This window comes from Giraffa tippelskirchi, chromosome 7 (assembly GCF_054371585.1).
Source record: "Giraffa tippelskirchi isolate mGirTip1 chromosome 7, T2T-mGirTip1v1.2.pri, whole genome shotgun sequence".
Taxonomy (NCBI): domain Eukaryota; kingdom Metazoa; phylum Chordata; class Mammalia; order Artiodactyla; family Giraffidae; genus Giraffa; species Giraffa tippelskirchi.
In genome coordinates, this window is record NC_137281.1 from 102,569,378 (window position 1) to 102,587,577 (window position 18,200).

General features: G+C 36.3%; 1 protein-coding gene and 1 pseudogene across 1 annotated transcript in view; both read right to left on the bottom strand.

Moving 5' to 3' along the window:
• Positions 1-18,200, bottom strand: part of MDGA2 (MAM domain containing glycosylphosphatidylinositol anchor 2) — an 862,004-nt gene that overhangs the window by 114,284 nt on the left and 729,520 nt on the right. The window contains exon 9 of the mRNA XM_081511223.1: positions 3,232-3,501. Coding sequence (XP_081367349.1) covers positions 3,232-3,501 — 270 coding nt within the window. The remainder of the gene's footprint in view (positions 1-3,231; positions 3,502-18,200) is intronic.
• LOC145512438 (14-3-3 protein epsilon-like) lies at positions 5,611-6,911 on the bottom strand (annotated as a pseudogene).

Below are 18,200 nucleotides of genomic sequence, written 5' to 3' on the forward strand. Positions count from 1 at the left end.
GCTCCCTAGGTGGCACTAGTGGTAAAGAACCCGTCTGGCAATGCAGGAGACACAAGAGACAGGGGTTCGATTCCTGGGTCAGGAAGATCTCATGGAGGAAGGCGTGTTAACCCACTGTAGTATTCTTGCCTGGAGAATCCCACAGATAGAGGAGCCGGGTGGGCTACAGTCCATTGGTCGCAGAGTCCGATATGACTGAAGCAACTGAGCACACACACAGGACACTATTCAGCCCACTACGTATTTTCACCTTGAACTATCCTTTTATCCTCATTTTTTCCTAATAAAGAAATGATTTGCAGTAAGAGTCCTTCCATCTAATCATTCATCTTGGCCATCCCTTTATCTGTTCTATCATCCCAGATTTCCTGGTTTCCTTTTCTGGATCAAGCTGTGTGCCAGGATCTAACCTAGCATGTTATTCACTCATATCTATAATATAATGAATGTGCCTACACATTTTGGAGTATTTAAAAATATTTTTTCCAAATGTTAATTTGGAGCATTTGGACCTGTGAGAAAGTGAAATTCATGCTCCAGTGGAGTGACATGCTGAATAGTACAGAACTATTTATTAATATAAAAATGCTTATGCCTATGTATTTATACATATATACTTGGAATTTCACATTTAAAAGTGGATTTATTCTAATAAATTAAAATGTCACATTTAAAATAGTGTTTGGGTTATTGTTATAGATCACAAAGGCTTAAAACCACAAAAACAAACAAACAAAAACCAGGCTTAGCTTCACTATAACAATACTAGAAAATAAAATAAATGAACTACACAGTACTTTGTAATATTATAGTTAATATCTTCTAACATGGACCATGGATTACAAGCTAGGCTGGTCACTCTTCCTAAAATACCTTTGCTTACTTTCTTGTTTTCCTTTCCAGGAAAATATTCTCACACCCCGTCTGACTTCTCAGTAAACAAAACCCTCCTCTCCTGCCACCGAACACTGACACACATCACATACTCATGATATGTATGAAGACAACAGGCCTGAACTTTTGAGCTTTCCCAGGAGCTAAAATAAATATAGACATGCGGCTGCCATTGCCTTTGTGTTCAGTTCTATACATTTTGATGTACAGTCAGATCAAATCCACTTTCAGGTGACTACATGATATTCATGACAAGCAAGTGGAAGTGTGTTCTTAAATTTGGTAAAGTAGTTCTAATGATAAAATTTTAAATGTTTCTTAATCTGGGCCTCAAGGAAGGAAAAAGAATTGTCTTCAATGATCGGTTTTTTGGGTAAAGAACATACGCATAATGAATATATGCAGCCTTGCATATATTATATTTCTTAGTTCTCTTCTGCATAGCTTCAAAGAGTTTTGAATTGTGGGGAATTACTACTAATTTTAATTATGCTATGTTTTAGTAGAAAAAGTAAATGGCCTTTCAAAGTTTCTTCCAGATGTCTGAAATTCTATGGATGCATTAATTTCTTTATGTATTTTCTGGAATTACACTGTATTTGGGATTCAATCATTTCCTTTTCTCTTCTTCAAAACTTTGTTAGATTTTATGTGGAGATCTTGAAAAAAATGAAGCTGACCTGAAGACTGAAAAATGCTCACTGGAAACAAATTAATGCCTGGGGTTATTTTCTCTCCCTCCATGGAGCAATCCACAACAGGTTTATTCCTTTCTGCAGCTATTGAAATCTACTTATTGCACCCCATGAATCTGGGATGGGAGAATGGAGCTAGTGTTTCTTCCAGTCTCAGCTTGTCTTCTACCTTAAGAAATAGGATTTGGATCATATAATAAAGAACAAATGAAAATCTCACAGAAGGGCATAGTCTAATATAGTCCAAGTTAGAAAACAGTGTCACCAAAGAAAATCAGAATGTGTATAAAGCCAAAAGGATTGGAGAAAGGAGTTTAGTTAATTTTATGGAGCATTTTTATCTTGGAGGGATAATGAAAGAAAGTAAAGTGCTCCATTTGTACCAATATGTGAAAAATAATTGCTTTTGAAAGATTCTTATTTCTTTGGAATAGATAAATAAGGGATGAAAGTATATCATGCCATTTAAATTACCCCCTAGAGTAATACATTACATTCTCTTACCCTTTTAAATATTCCTAGGGATAAAAATTAGATCATCATGTAAGTATCAGTCCTAGGGATTTTTTTATTTTAACAGTTCACTTGAAGAATTACAGTAGAAAAGCCTTAGGTTCAACTGAACATTAATAAAAGAGATTGCAAAACCAAGAGGTGGTAAGATCCAGTGGAGAGGATGTCTTCATAGTCTTAGGTTAGTCAATTATATTTTATCTATTAATACCTAATATCCCATTTCAGGGAGTTAAATGTCCCAAGTCAATCCACATTAGAGAATTCTATTATGAGTAAGAACTTATTAATAAGAATTTATATTACCAATGAACAAGATTTAATTGTCTGAAACATTTTAATCATAATTTTTGTGATTGCTTCACAGATAACATATAACGTCCAGTTTCTTCTTTTAGTAGCATAAACACGATAACTGTTACAACAAACTTTATCTAGAACAAAATAATAATGAAAAGGAGTATATTCTTTTAAGATATGCCTAAATCCTAGCTCAAAAATAACAGAGATTTACTTTAGATTACAAAAATAATTTAAATAAATATATACAATTTAACACAGATTTAATATCTCTTTAAATACAGTAAAATATAATGACATCAAAAGTGGTAATTCTCTCAATTCATTATATACCAGATACAACTATATTGATTTCCCTTTGAATATCTGTGATCCTATAGTAAGCCAATGACAAAATGGACATTCACCACACATTGAGTTAATCAATAAACAAGAAAAAGAAAGCACTCTTTACTAAAACCAGCACAGATAATGGATTGCAAGAGCTTTTAGACTTCAAGAAAAATATGTATTAATATTTGCAATTTGATCTAAAAAAAAAGCTGGTTAAGATTTGTCACTTTATTACTGTGATACTCAAAATAACCAACCTCATCACCAAATCTATTCGAATTCACATAAGCTTCTGTCTAATTTTATAGGCACATAAACTATCTTAACTACTAAAATAGACTTGCCTTGAAAATAAATGAGTAGACATTCTAAATAGAACAGGCAAGCTGTTCATAATATGCTCCGTGGATTTGCAAAATGCTTTCATTCTTACACTGACAAGAGCCTAAGCTCCCATGATCTAAAAAAAACAAAGGCAAAATATTCAGCACCTTACCTGTAACAAGAAAGCTGCATCTCCCTGCTCCAGCTTCATTTATGATGCTACAATTATAAACCCCATAGTTTTCATTGGAAAGACTCTTCACTGGGTATTCTGTGTATTCTTGAGAGTCAAACTGACCCGTCCGCAATAATTTGTTGCCCAAGCGCCACTCATAGGTCAGCACCCGTATTGGATAGGCTCTTAGGACCCTGCAGCTCATAGTGACACTTCGGTCTTGTCCTTGCCGGATTTCCAGAAATGCTGGTTCCACAGCAGGAGGATCTGTAGAAAGAGATATTAGAACAGATAAAACGCTTGATTCGCAATAAGCCAGTGGTTACTCTTACTGTGAGAAGCTATTTTCAAGAATACATCTAGCAAAAGGAAAAGGCTATTATCAAGTAGGTGGAGAACATATTTAGGCTTGGGTTCAGTTCAGTTCAGTTCATTTCAGTCGCTCAGTCGTGTCCGACTCTTTGAGATCCCATGAATAGCAGCATGCCAGGCCTCCCTGTCCATCACCAACTCCCAGAGTTTACCCAAACCCATGTCCATCGAGTCAGTGATGCCATCCAACCATCTCATCCTCTGTCGTCCCCTTCTCCTCTTGCCCACAATCCTTCCCAGCATTAGGGTCTTTTCCAATGAACCAACTCTTTGCATGAGGTGGCCAAAGTATTGGAGTTTCAGCTTCAACATCAGTCCTTCCAATGAATATCCAGGACTGATCTCCTTTAGGATGGACTGGTTGGATCTCCCTGCAGTCCAAGGGACTCTCAAGAGTCTTCTCCAACACCACAGTTCAAAAGCATCAATTCTTCGGCGCTCAGCTTTCTTCACCGTCCAACTCTCATATCCATACATGACCACTGGAAAAACCATAGCCTTGACTAGACGGACTTTTGTTGGCAAAGTAATGTCTCTGCTTTTAAATATGCTATCTAGGTTGGCCATAACCTTCCTTCCAAGGAGTAAGCGTCTTTTAATTTCATGGCTGCAATCACCATCTGCAGTGATTTTGGAGCCCCAAAAAATAAATTCTGACACTGTTTCCACTGTTTCCTCATCTATTTCCCATGAAGTGATGGGACCAGATGCCATGATCTTAGTTTTCTGAACGTTGAGCTTTAAGCCAACTTTTCCCTCTCCTCTTTCACTTTCATCAAGAGGCTCTTTAGTTCTTCTTCACTTTCTGCCATAAGGATGGTGTCATCTGCATAGCTTGGGTAGGGAAACATAATTCCTGAGTGTGGGCAGTGAATAGGATTCATCGCCTTAAAATAGCATTTGCAGGTGTGTGTGTTTGTGCTTAGTCTCTCAGTCATGTCTGACTCTTTGCAAGATAATGGGCTATAATCTGCCAGGATCCTCTGTTCATGGGATTTTCCCAGCAAGAATACTGCAACAGGTTACCATTTCCTCCTTCAGGGGATCTTTCAGACCCAGGGATTGAACCAAGGTTTCCTGTAGCAATAATGTTTGGCATTTAAATTCAGGTTTGTTTTAAGTTTAATATTAATCCTTGCCATGTATCAGTAAGAACAATACAAATTCTGTATTTGTGGCTCCAGTCATATATATATATCTAGTAGTACAAATTAGCTACACGTTAACCATATTGAACAAGAGGTTGAGTTAGCAAAGGGGGGGCGGTGGGGTGCAGGGGGAAGAGGGTAGGAGAAGAAACAAAGAACTGAACATGGATGCAGGCTTTTCCATACTACCTTTAATGATAACTTGCTTCGGAGGGAGAGTAAAAATAGGCAAGAATGAGCAGCCACGGATTGCTGACCTGTTACTAGAACCATGCTTTTCAGCAATATTTCAGCAGAGTTTGAAACCCTTTTTTATAGCAAAACCATTACAACAGTCCCCCCCAAACAACCTTTAATTACCTCCAGCTAATATCCAATTAATTTTAAACACTGGCATAAAGTTCAACTTGGATGATCAGAAAAAGGGAATATGATACCACACACATCTCTACAGTGTGACTCACCTGTCTCTTACATGCTTGCATCACCCGAAAGTCTAATGGTTTTCAAATGTAACTTTCATTTCTAATGGCACTGTTGCCATATCTGGCAGGAGACAATACAGCAGTGCTGAAAAGGCCCATATGCAGTCTTGTTAGAGTTTTAAAGAACCTAACGCCTGGGGCCGGTGAAATCCACAGAAATTCACTCCTGCCTGTAAGAACTTTCAAAAATCGTTTAAAAACAACAACAAACCAAATAGGGCAGGAACCTAAATTCTGAGACTAAAGATAAAAAGTCAGATTTGGTGGTTCTCAGTGACCATTGGTGGATTTCCAAGAGGGGTGGGATGGGGAGTGTGGAGTGTTCAGAGGTGGTTTCTCTTGTTGCCTTTTATGTCTCACTGGTTTTCATCTTACACATCCTGCAGCACTTCTTTATTCTGCTTTCCACCATCACCCTGATGCCTGAAGTCCACAGTGCCAGATTATCACATAATAATTGCATGGTAAATGTAGTTTTTCTAGTTTTATTCACTCAGCCTATCCAGTTCTGCAACTGCATCATCAAAAGCTGCTTTTGCCAACCTGCAGGCACAGTTTGAGGGAGTTAAGAATTTCATAGTAGAATACAGAGAAATTGAGAGCAAGACCTAAGCAAATGGGATATGTCGGTGGAAGTTCTGTTACTGCAATATCACTAGCAGCTTTAAAGCCACTAGGCTGTTCTCCATAGCCTCCTTCTTCTCATTTCCTGTGGCAAATTCAGCCAGATGCCTGTGGTAGTCCCCTTTCATTTTATAATAGGAAATCTTGGACTTGCCAGTGTTAGTTGCTGGAAGGAGGGGTTTGTCCAGTACATCCAGAAGGTCACAACAGATTCATTTAGCCCATTTGCCGATATTCCCTAATCATTTTGAGTTTGTCTTCACCTCCCTTGTTTCCTTCTTTTTGTTCAGTGTTGCTGATTATTCTCCAGGAAGCTCTCTTAGCTCCAGTCGCATTTTCACATGCAACAGAGGAGAGATTTCTTTATTCAGTTGTCACCTCCATATCCAACCCTGCTTCTTTCTTCTCGGGTTCCACCAGTTCGTCCTACCTCTCAGCCTGCGGGGCCAGCTCCGCCTGGTACACCAGATCCCCCCACCGCCCATAGCGGCAGTGGGTCAGGCAGGCTCTGAGCAACAGACAGAAGGGTAGGGCGATAGCGTCTGGGACTTTCAGTCTCTTACTCGATGTGCAGGCAGCAAAAATCAAGCGCTTCTTTTAAACAGCACATGGTTATAGTCTATTGTTTTTTCCCAAAAAATTCTGACAATATTTTTATTTTACCCAGACTATTTCACTTTATTCATTTTATATATTGATATATTTGGGTATAAGTGTTCCTTTTCATTTCATACTTTCTCTTTTTTGTGTGTCCTTTCTTTGTCTTTTTTATATTAATGGACTATATCATTACTGTAACCCTTTTCCTGATATTCTTTGGGACTTTAACAGTTTCTATTATTTTGGTGATTGTCTTAAAGCATGCAACATACATACTTAAGTTATCTAAAAATATCAATTAATATCTTTACCATACTCTTAAAATAAGAATCTTAGGACATGTTGCTCCTTTAAATCCTATTCTGACATATAATACTGAGTCTTGATTTTACATCTATTGAATATTATCATAACATTAAACCTGTACTATTTTTTAAATTACCCACATATACGCTAGCTTATAGTAAGATAAAATAAGTGAAAGTCACTCAGTCTGTCCAACTCTTTGCGACCCCATGGACTATAGAGTCCACGGAATTCTCCAGGCCAGAATACTGCAGTGGGCAGTCTTTCCCTTCTCCAGGGGATCTTACCAACCCAAGGATAGAACCCAGGTCTCCTAAAGCAGGTGGATTCTTTATCAGCTGAGCCACAAGGGAAGTCCAGGAATACTTGAGTGGGTAGTCCATCCCTCCAGGGGATCTTCCCGGCCCAGGAATCCAACCGGGGTCTCCTGCACTGTAGGCGGATTCTTTACCAACTGAGCTATCAGGGAAGACTTATTTGCCCTTAATTCCTTCTTTCATTATAGACCTTCCAAATCTATGATCACTTTAGTTTAGCCTACAGTGTATCATATAGAATTATCTTTAGTGAACTTTCTGATCTTTATTTTCTAAAAGTATATTTTTAATTTCATTCTTAAAAGACATTTTCCTTGTATATAGGATTACATGTTGGCAGTTATTTTCTTTCAGCACATTAGGATATAATTCCACTGTCTTCAGAAGGCCATTATTGCTGTAGAGAAGTAAGCTCAAAGTCTCACACTTTGAAATGAATGAAATGAAGTGAAATGAATGCCTTCTTTTTCCTCCAGCTACTTTCAAAATCTTTTTTGCTTTTGATGTTCTACAGCTTCAATAAAATGTTTCTAGATATAGGCTCCCTTCTATGTTTAGTTTGGATATGTTAGGCTTCTTAAATCTCTTGATTTATATTTGATGTCTTTCATCTAGGAAAGTTTTGGAAAATTCTCCTCGTAAGCTCTTCAAATAACCCTTGTATGTTTCTCTTTTTACTCTCACTTGAAGATCATTTTTATTCTGTCTTCCATGTCTCTCAATCTCTATTCCAAATACTCCATTCGAGGTTTCTGCATTGCATTATGAATAAATTCTCTGAGCTAATTCAGTCACTAATTTTTTCTTCAGCTCTGCTTAATTGGCTAAACTCATCCATCATGTAATTACATTGGTTATTAATAATTAATTAATTATCAGTTTTCATTTATAAATGTTATGTGTAGTTCTTTGCTATACTTTTATATCAATGTTTTAATACATTTTCATTACCTGCAAAGGTAGTAAGACTTGCCTTTTATTTCTTTAAACAAAGTAATTATTTTAAACTGTCTGAAATTTCTAATTACAATGTTGAGAGAGATTTTCTCTTAACTTTCTCTCAGGGCATCTTGTTTCTGTGTATTCTTTGTTAATTTTAACTCTGTGCTACTCATTGTCCTTTAAAAATATTTATTAGAATATTTCATGCCAAAGATGATGGCTTCCTCCTCTAGAGATCCATGTCCACAGGCACCTCTTAGCATCAATATCTTGTTGTTCAGTGACTAAGTCATGTGACACTCTTTGTGACCCCATGGACTGCAACTTGTCAGTCTCCTCTGGCTTCCACTATCCCCCAGAGTTTGCTCAAATTCATGTCCATTGATTAGGAGTTGTTATCTGACCATCTCATCCTCTGCGACCCTCTTCTCCTTTTGCCTTCAATCTTTCCCAGCATCAGGGTCTTTTCCAATGAGTCAGCTCTTCCCATTAAGAGGCCAAAGTATTGGAGCATCAGCTTCAGTGTCAGTCCTTCCAATGAATATTTAGCAGGTGAATATTTAGGGCTGATTTCGTTTGAGTTGACTGATTTGAGCTCCTTACTATACAAGGAATTCTCAGAAGTCTTCTCTAGCACCACAATTTCAAAGCATCGATTTTTTGGCCCACATCTTTACTGGTCCAACTCTCACATCCATACATGACTACTGGAAAAACCATAGTTTTGACAATATGAACCTTTGTCAGCAAAGTGATGTCTCTGCTTTTTAATATACCATCTATGTTTGTCATAGCTTTCCTTTCAAGGTGCAAGTGTCTTAAAAGCCATTTCATGGCTGCTGTCACCATCTGCAGTGATTTTAGAGCCCCCAAAAATAAAATATATCTCTGCTTCCACTTTTTCCTCTTTTATTTGCCATGTAGGCCAACACGCTTCTTCTTTTGACCTTAGAACACTTTATTGACTCACCCTTGCCTGTTAACCAGGTCTACCAGGTCCTACAATATCTGGGTCTGGCCATATACCCAACTATTCTCATCTTGAACATTGTGCTTCAGAAATAAAGGTTTTCTTCCTGCTTCTGTATGACAAACCCTTCTGGACAACAAACCTCTGATGTTGTTCTTTCTTCCTAATTTGTTCTTTTCTTTATTCTTTCCTTTTACTCTTTCTTTTATTTTTTCTAAGTCTCATGTTTTAGATTTTTTTACCTTCAGAAAGTCTACCCTTGGTCAATAGTAAGTGAAGTATCTCTTCTACTCTGAGTAATACAATGTTATCATCCATTGTATTTGTGTCTTGTGTTACCTTTATTATAAAGAAACTTACAAGTTCCCAGTCATTGCATCACCCCCCTGAATCCATCGAGTACCTAGTATTATATTTGCATGCTCAGTCACTTCAGTCATGTCCAACTCTTTTCTGACCTGTGGACTATAACCCGCTAGGCTTCTCTGTCCTTGAAATTCCCTAGGCAAGAATACTGGAGTGGGTTACCCATGACTTCCTCCAGGGGATTTTCCTGACCCAGGGATCAAACTCATATCTCTTATACCTCCTGCATTGGCAGGCAGGTTCTTTACAACTAGTGCCACCTGGGAAACCCACCTAATTTTATATCTAGTGACAAAAATTATTGATTAGTGACCAAAAAAAAAAAGATTAAATTAATTGCACTGGTGTTTGAGCACTGCTTTGGATCTCTTATCTGTCTTTTCTCCCTGAAAGTCAAGGAGTGGGACTAAAAGTTCCAATCTTCCAACAATGGCGTGGTCTTTCTGGAGATCAGCTCACATCCTGAAGATATCTAGGGATCAGCCAAGATTCACCTTACTAGCATGAATTCAGGATGGTTGGAAAAGAGCCTGTTATAAGTAATAAAGGGTGATCCTTTCACTCAGGAAATTCTAAAACTTGTAGGAAGTTTGTTCCAGAAATGAAGAACAAAGATTTTATATAGATATATAGCCCATCAATTTACAGCAATTAGTTATTGTCTTCTAAGAACTTGCACATTGATTATATTAAATTGTGTATACTTACCTATATTACAATATTATCTTTACACTGATACTATAAATTCTATGTTAATAGGAGTCATTTTTATTCATTTTTAAAAATATCTTATTATATCATCTCTCACCCAACATTATCTAAGAATCTTATAAGTTTGGGCATGTTTGATAAAAATAGAATACAGGTATTTTGAACATATATCTGTATAGTAACATAATGCTTCAGTGTATCACATGGTCAGATCTAAATGGCTGTCTTAAAGGTAAATTAGCCTAGGTTCAAATATGTTTTGCGTCTCTCAATGGCCATAAACAGGTTACTTTCATTCACCTTTTCAAAGTTCAGTTTCCTTAACATTGTTGTTGCTGTTCAGTCACTGTTGTGTTTGACTCTTGCAACCCCATGGACTGCAGCATGCCAGGCTTCCCTGTCCATCACCAACTCCCAGAGTTTACTCAAACTCATGTTCATTGCATCGGTGATGCCATCCAACCATCTCATCCTCTGTCATCCCCTCTCCTCCCACCTTCAATCTTTCCCAACATCAGGGTCTTTCCCAATGAGTCAGTTCTTCCCACAGGTGGCCAAAGTATTGGAGTTTCAGCTTCAGCATCAGTCCTTCCAATGAATATTCAGGACTGATTTCCTTTAGGATTCACTGGTTTGATCTCCTTGCAGTCCAAGGGACTCTCAAGAGTCTTCTCAACACCACAGTTCAAAAGCATCAATTCTTCAGCACTCAGTTTTCTTTATAGTCCAACTCTCACATCCGTACATGTCTACTGGAAAAACCATAACTTTGACTAGATGGACCTTTGTTGGCAAAGTAATGTCTCTGCTCTTTAATATGCTGTCTAGGTTGGTCATAGCTTTTCTTTCATAGGTTTTCTGAGCTGTATCCTTTATAATAAATGAGGAAGCTTAAGAAAAAGTGTTTTCCCAAGTTCTGTGAGTTATTTTAGCAAATTATCAAAATTATCAAACAGGAGGAACTGCCAAGTCATGGGAACTCCCAAATTTATAGTTGGTTTGTTAGGATGACAACTGGAAATTGTGATTGGTGTCTAAAGTGGAAGCAGTTTTGTGGCACTGACCCTTTTAGCTTGTAGGCTCTACACTAAGGCCAGGCAGTTAGTGTCAGAAGTGAACTGATTTTTAGATACCTAGATGATGTCAGAGAATCAGAGAACTGGTGTTAGAAAACACACCTCTTACTTGGTGTCAGAAAGAATAGAACTGCGAGTCAAGTCTTAAATAAGCCTAATTTATTCAATAGGGAAAGATATTACAAAGGATGGACTTGGAAAAAGATGACTGAGAAGTTTGTAGGATCTGGCTAATGTATCTAGAAAAGATGGAGATTGAAACAGCTAACACTTATCCATTAATCTACTCTATATGACTGTGCTAGCTCTTTTCACATACTTATTACCTCATTCAATCCTTACAGGAACCTTGTAAAATGTGTATTATTATCTCCATTTTACACATAAAGAAACTAAATCTGAGATGCTATATTCTCAAGCATCCCACACAGCCCAGGTGACAGACTTCAGACCCAAAACAATATGACTTCAAAGTCCATGTTTTTTCCAACACAGCAGACTGAGGAAACGGTGCCAAAAGCAAACTATAAATTAGTCTCTAACATAATGTTAGTCTAACATAGAAGCCGGCAATATTGGAAAATGTAGTTTAAAAATAAAATAGTCTATAGCATTTGTAAATTATTAGCAGGAAAGCAACCCCAAAGATCTGGTGATGCATTTTACAAAATTAGTATTCGCCTCTTTTCATAAACACTTTGAGATTGCTAATAATCATTACTTCATATTTTAAATAGTTTTCTCAGCAGGATAAAATTTTGGAGTTACAGTGTAGAATTATTGTTATGTGACTGAAAATATTGGTACATTTGTATTGTTCACATGAGGCACATGATGCAGAGCCACTGCAATTTCTTTCTCATAACAAAAATGATAGTATACTCAGTACTCAAGCCTTTTATGGAAGCTTCACTTTGTTATGATTATAGATACTATTTATTATTTAGCTATAATGCTCCTAAGTGTAAAAGAAAGTGACAAATAAAACAACTCTAAATAATTCAAGGATGTTTGTCATAAAACAATTGATTTAATTATGTGGATTTTTCTAGGATATTAATTATGAATAAAATGGACTTAGCAGGATAGCCATAGAGACAATCTAAATGGAACTCAAAATGTTTTCCTTCTAACTCACACAACTAGATTCTTGATACATGTATAAATAGATCTAGAAACATCATTATTCATGATGATAATACAGGTCTTCTAAACCAGGAGAGAAATACATTTCTATTTTTATTTTTGTGTATGTTATAAGATGGTTGAATGGCATCACCAACTTGGTGGACATGAGTCTGAGCAAGCTCTAGGAGCTGGTAATGGGCAGGGAAGGCTGGCGTGCTGCAGTCCATGGGGTCACTAAGAGTCAGACACGACTGAGTGACTGAAATGAACTGATAAGATAAGGGTCCGGCTTCACTGTTTCTCATGTGGTTCTCCAGTTTTGCCAATACCATTATTGAAAAGAGTATCCTTTCTCCATTGTATATCCTGGGTTCCCTTATCAAAGATTTGTGGACCATATTACCTTGGGTTTATTTCTGGGCTCTCTATTCTGTTCCATTCTCCAAATGGTGTTGGAGAAGACTCTTGAAAGTACCCCTTGGACAGCAGGAGATCCAACCAGCCCATTCAAAAGGAAATCATGCCTGAATATTCATTGGAACAACTGATGCTAAAGCTGAAACTCCAATACTTTGGCCACCTGATACGAAGAACTGACTCACTGGAAAAGACCCTGATGCTGAGAAAGATTGAAGCCAAGAGTGAGAAGGTGATGACAGAAGGTGAGATGGTTGGATGGCATCACTGACTCAGTGAACATGAGTTTGAGCAAGCTCTGGGAGATGGTAAAGGACAGGGAAGCCTGGTGTGCTGCAGTTCATGGGGTTGCAAAGAGTCAGACACAACTGAACAACTGAACAACAGCAAAATTCTGTTCCATTGGGCCTCCTGAAACAGAGTCCCTTGCCTCTTGTTTGCAAAAAAAAAAAAGCTTTAGCCTCTTAGACCTTCCCCAAGTTCCAAAGGTCATATTTAATCAAAGAGGTCATATTTTAAATCAGAAAAATCAGTTTTTAAAAGAAAATTCAGAAACAAAAAAGTAGTCAAGCAAGATCAAATAATAACAGTTTAACCACAAAACAAAATCAAAGACCTTTAGTTCCTCCTCAAGGACTATAGATAATATTCTGAGCTGTATCGTTGACCTGTTTCTCACATACTAAACGCTCCATCAGGTAAAAGAAGTTAACTGCATGATGACAACCAGTAAGTAGACCCCAAACTGGCTGGGGCCAGATAATTTAGATTCCTGAAATACCTCCCTATTACCTCTCCATCAACCAATCAGAGAAATGTGCATGAGCTTATCATGTACCCAGCAACCTTTGCCCTCACATTCTTTAAAAACCCTTTTCTAAAAGATATTGGGGATTTCAGGTCTCTTGAGCCCTGGCTACCCATTCTCCTTGCTTGGTACTCTGCAATGAACATTGTACTTTCCTTTACCACAATCCAGCATCCATAGGATGGCTTTGCCACATGTCCAGCAAGTAGACATGCTTGGTTTGGTAACACTATGTCTCTACTCTTATGCCAATATTGTATTGTTTTGATTAATATAGCTTTGCAATATAGTCTAAAAATAGGAAGTGTAATGACACCAGCTTTGTTTTTCTTTCTCAAGATTGCTTTGGCTATTTGGAGTCTTTTTGGTTCCATAAAATTTTAGGATTGTTGTTCCTATTTCTGTAAAAAATGGCACTGAAATTTTGATCATGATTTCATTAAATCTATAGATTGTTTTGTGCAATACAGATATTTTAACAACATTTATTATTCAAATAACACATACTCAAATGCATGAGTAATCAATATCTTTTAATTTATTTGTATCTTCTTTGATTTATTTCATCAGCGTCTCATAGTTTTCAGTGTATAGATCTTTCAACTCCTTGGATAAATTTATAAGCAAGTATTTTATTCTTTTTAATGCTATAAACTGGATTATTTTCTTAATTTATTTTCTTGACAGTTCATTGTTCGTGTATAGAAACTCAACTATTTTTATATATTGATTTTGTGTCCTGAAAACTTACTTGATAGTAAAAAAATCTACTCAAAATGGACTAAAGGCTTAAACATAAGTCCTGAAACCATAAAACTCCTAGAAGAAAACTTGGTGGGTAAACTCCTTGACATTGGTCTTGGCAATGTGTTTTTAGATTCGAACCAAAAAGCAAAGACACCAAATCAAAAACAAATGAGTGGAATTACATAAAACTAAAAAGCTTCTGCACAGCAGAAAACAAACAATTTTTAAAAAGCCAAACAAATAAACAGAAAAAAACCACCAACAAACTGAACAGGCAATCTGTGGAATGGGAGAAAGTATCTGCAAACCACATAGCTGATAAGTTAACATTCAAAATATATGAACTATTTTATTCAGTCATGAGAAGAAAAGGAAATACTGCCACTTGCAACAACATGAGGACCTTGAAGGCTAAGGAAAATAAGTCAGACAGAGAAAGACAAATATTGAATGATATCACTTATAAATGGAATATATCTATATCTATAACTATGCTTATACCTATAATTCAAAAGGTCAAATTCATAAAAATAGAGCAAAAAAGTGATTGCCAGGGCCTAGGGATGGAAGAAATAACTTGGTAAATGGGTACAAATTTTCAGGTATAAGATGCATAAGGTCTGAGGATCTAGTATATAACATTGTGATGATAGTAAATGACACTGTACTATATAATTGAAATTTCCTAAGAGAGAATAACTTAAATGTTTTCACACACACACACACGCACACACACAGAAGGTAAATATATGATATAATGGATGTATTAATTCTTCTTGGAAGAATCTTTTCACAAGGTATACATATATCAAATCATCATGTTGTACCTTAAATATTATAATTTTATTTGTAATTGATACCCAAATAAAGTTGAAAAAATCTATTTCCTATTCCTTGTTCCTGTTTCCTTCTCACTGCCTTGTCTACATTTTTCTTGTTGTTTAAATGGTTAATGGTCAACTTTGTGCAAGATGCTGTAATTAAGTAGTTATATGTAATATGCTTGGGGAAAAGTTTGTTAACAGCTATACAATTTTTTAAAATGTATAAGCAGTGTCTTACTAACAAAAAAATGAGACATTCCAAAAAAAAAATCCTTGTAGTTATTTAGTTAACACACATGCACGTGGATGTGTTTAAGAGATATTTTAGTGAAGTGGTATGGTAAAATTGCAAAGGACATTAACCTTGTTACACTAGTGTTCAAGATTTATGATTACAGTCACTGATTTAACTAGAACATCTTTGGTTTTCAGCATTCATCACAACGAATCTGAAGCCTTCTCCTGTGTGCTCAGTCACTCAGTGGTGTCCGACTCTTTGTGACTTCATGAACTGTAGCCCGCCAGGCTCCTCTGTCCATGAGATTCTCTAGGCAAGAATACTGGAGTGGGTGCCACTCCAGGGGATCTTCCTGACCTAGGAATTGAACTTGCATCTCCTACACTGTCAGGCAGATCCCTTACCACTGTGCCACCAGGGAAGCCCTCCTTTAGGTTACTTGCTTTTAAAGCTGCTACCAGAAAAGCTGCTACCAGAAAAGCTGCATCCCGTTTCCCATCTCCTTGCTTCTGTTGTTGTTCCCTGTAGTTGAATACTTTAAGAAAAACAACATCTACTCATTGAGAAGGATTTCTCCGAAAGATTTATAAATGACAAAAATTATATCTGTTCACTGTTTTGCAGTTTCTGACTTGATCTTTTGTATAAAAATATAATGAGGGTGAAACAATATAAATGAATACAATTCATACATAATTAAATCACACATAGGGTCAGAAACAATCATGGTTTCACATTCAGTCATCTATTTAAAGACTTCATTAAATCTTTACTGAATATTGACTTACAGAAACAAACTAAACAACAAAAAATAAAATTGAGGTGGAGTTGCATGCTAAGCAGTTCATCTTGTCAAAACCTTATGTTTCTCGTTTTTGTTAAAAGAAAAAAACAAAAAAAGACTTTCTTTCTCTTCTAAATTTCCTCTATTAAAACTGCTTATCCTCTCTTCCATCCACACTGTACTCATTAGTTTATCTCATTTTATTCTCTACATTCTTCTCACTGTGACCAAATGTCCTTAACATGTAATATTTTCATTATGTATAGCTCCCCTGGGAAGCAGCATTCTTCACCCTTTTCCATTGCTTTGATCAGGGGAACCAGTGCAATTGCCTCACTGTCCCCAACACTATCTCAAGTTTTAGTTAATAAAATTCTCCTGCTTGTTACAAACACAAAAGAAAAAATGTTGAGTTGGAAGAAAACACTATTGGACTACTTCTGTAATTTTTAAATTAAACATATGGCTCTTTTAATCAAAAGACCAACATCAAAAAGAAAATTTGACTACAATATCACTCTTTAAAAGTGGAGCACAAGCCCAACTAGAGTACAATACTGTATCCAAAGATTCTTTGTGCTCTTTCTCTAATATTAGGCAATGAAACAGGATTAAGCATTTAAAATAGCTATTTCTACTTCAAAATTATGTACATATGGCTCAGCAGATAAAGAATCCACCTGCAATGCAGGAGACGCAGGAAACTTGGGTTCAATCCTTGGGTCAGGAAGATCCCTGGGAGGAGGAAATGGCAACCCACTCCAGTGTTCTTGCCTGGGAAAATCCCACAGACAGAGGAGCCTGATGGACTAGAGTCCAAAGGGTCACAAAAAGTTGAACATGACTGAGCAAGAGCACAACCTACGTTTGAAATGGTAGATGATTACTCTGAAATATTCTTACTTTTTTATTAAAAATTTATAACTGTGTGGTGATAGAAGTCAACTAGACTTATGACATTCATTTAACAATATATGCAAGTATTAAATCATTATGCTGTACATCTAAAATGCTATATGTCATTTATATCTCAATTAAAAAAATATATGTATACTTTAATGTTGAGGGACTCCTGGCAACATATATTTGGTAATAATTGCAGTGTAAAGGGAATTTTTAATAAAAGTAATATAACACCTATTCTTTCTGGGTGACCTCTTATATTTACTTCTTTGTTAATTTGGGAGGAAAGTACATTTAACACAAACAGTGTAGAAATCTTCAACTGATTAGTTCATCCCTTTGCCTTAGGAGAAAAAAGGGCAACATGAAAGGAAGAAAATGTATCCTCAATATTATTATTCAGAAAATATTTTAAGGTCAATTATCTAGTGTTATAGTATTTAATGTATAGTTTGAGGTTAAGGTCTGGTTCAAAAACTGTTACAGTTATGTGACAAGATAAGGAGGTTGTACCAAAATGTAAACTAATTACATCACAGCACACTGATAAATTCAGCTGATAATTTGAGTGGGAAACTTAGGAAATCGGTAAAAGCAATTACACAATGCATTTTTATTGATGAAGTCAGTTAAAAACTAGTCTGATTTCCCTTTAAAACCTGTTAGAGCTATCTTGTGGGTCTATAGAACTCAACAAACTTGTCTCAAATTTAAAATTAAGACTTAGATGAAAGCTGGAAAACTGACTTGCTAACAACAAAGTCAAACATCATCTGAGATGAAGTTCTAGTGAAGATGCAGAAGAACCAGAAGAAACTAATCTTCAAAACCTCAACCTTTTCTGTCCTTTGTATTCATCAATGAAAGGAATATTTCAGACTCATAAGCAGTAAGAATCACTTCAATAAAACTGGGCTTTTATAATACTTAAACTCTAAGCCAACCAGGAGGTTCAATTAAGCAGAATAACATTCTCAGAAAATGAAATTTCAATACCCTCAACTTGTGCTCATGTTTGATTTTATTACACACAGTAAATGAAAAACAACATACTAGGTTTTACAATAAATTTTGAACTTGGTCTATGGACTATGATATCTTGTAACTGTCCTTATGTTTTAGAACTTGATGTATGCTATAAAATTTTAGTTTAAAAATTAGTTAAATTTACTAAAATAACTATACCCCAATAAAAATTAA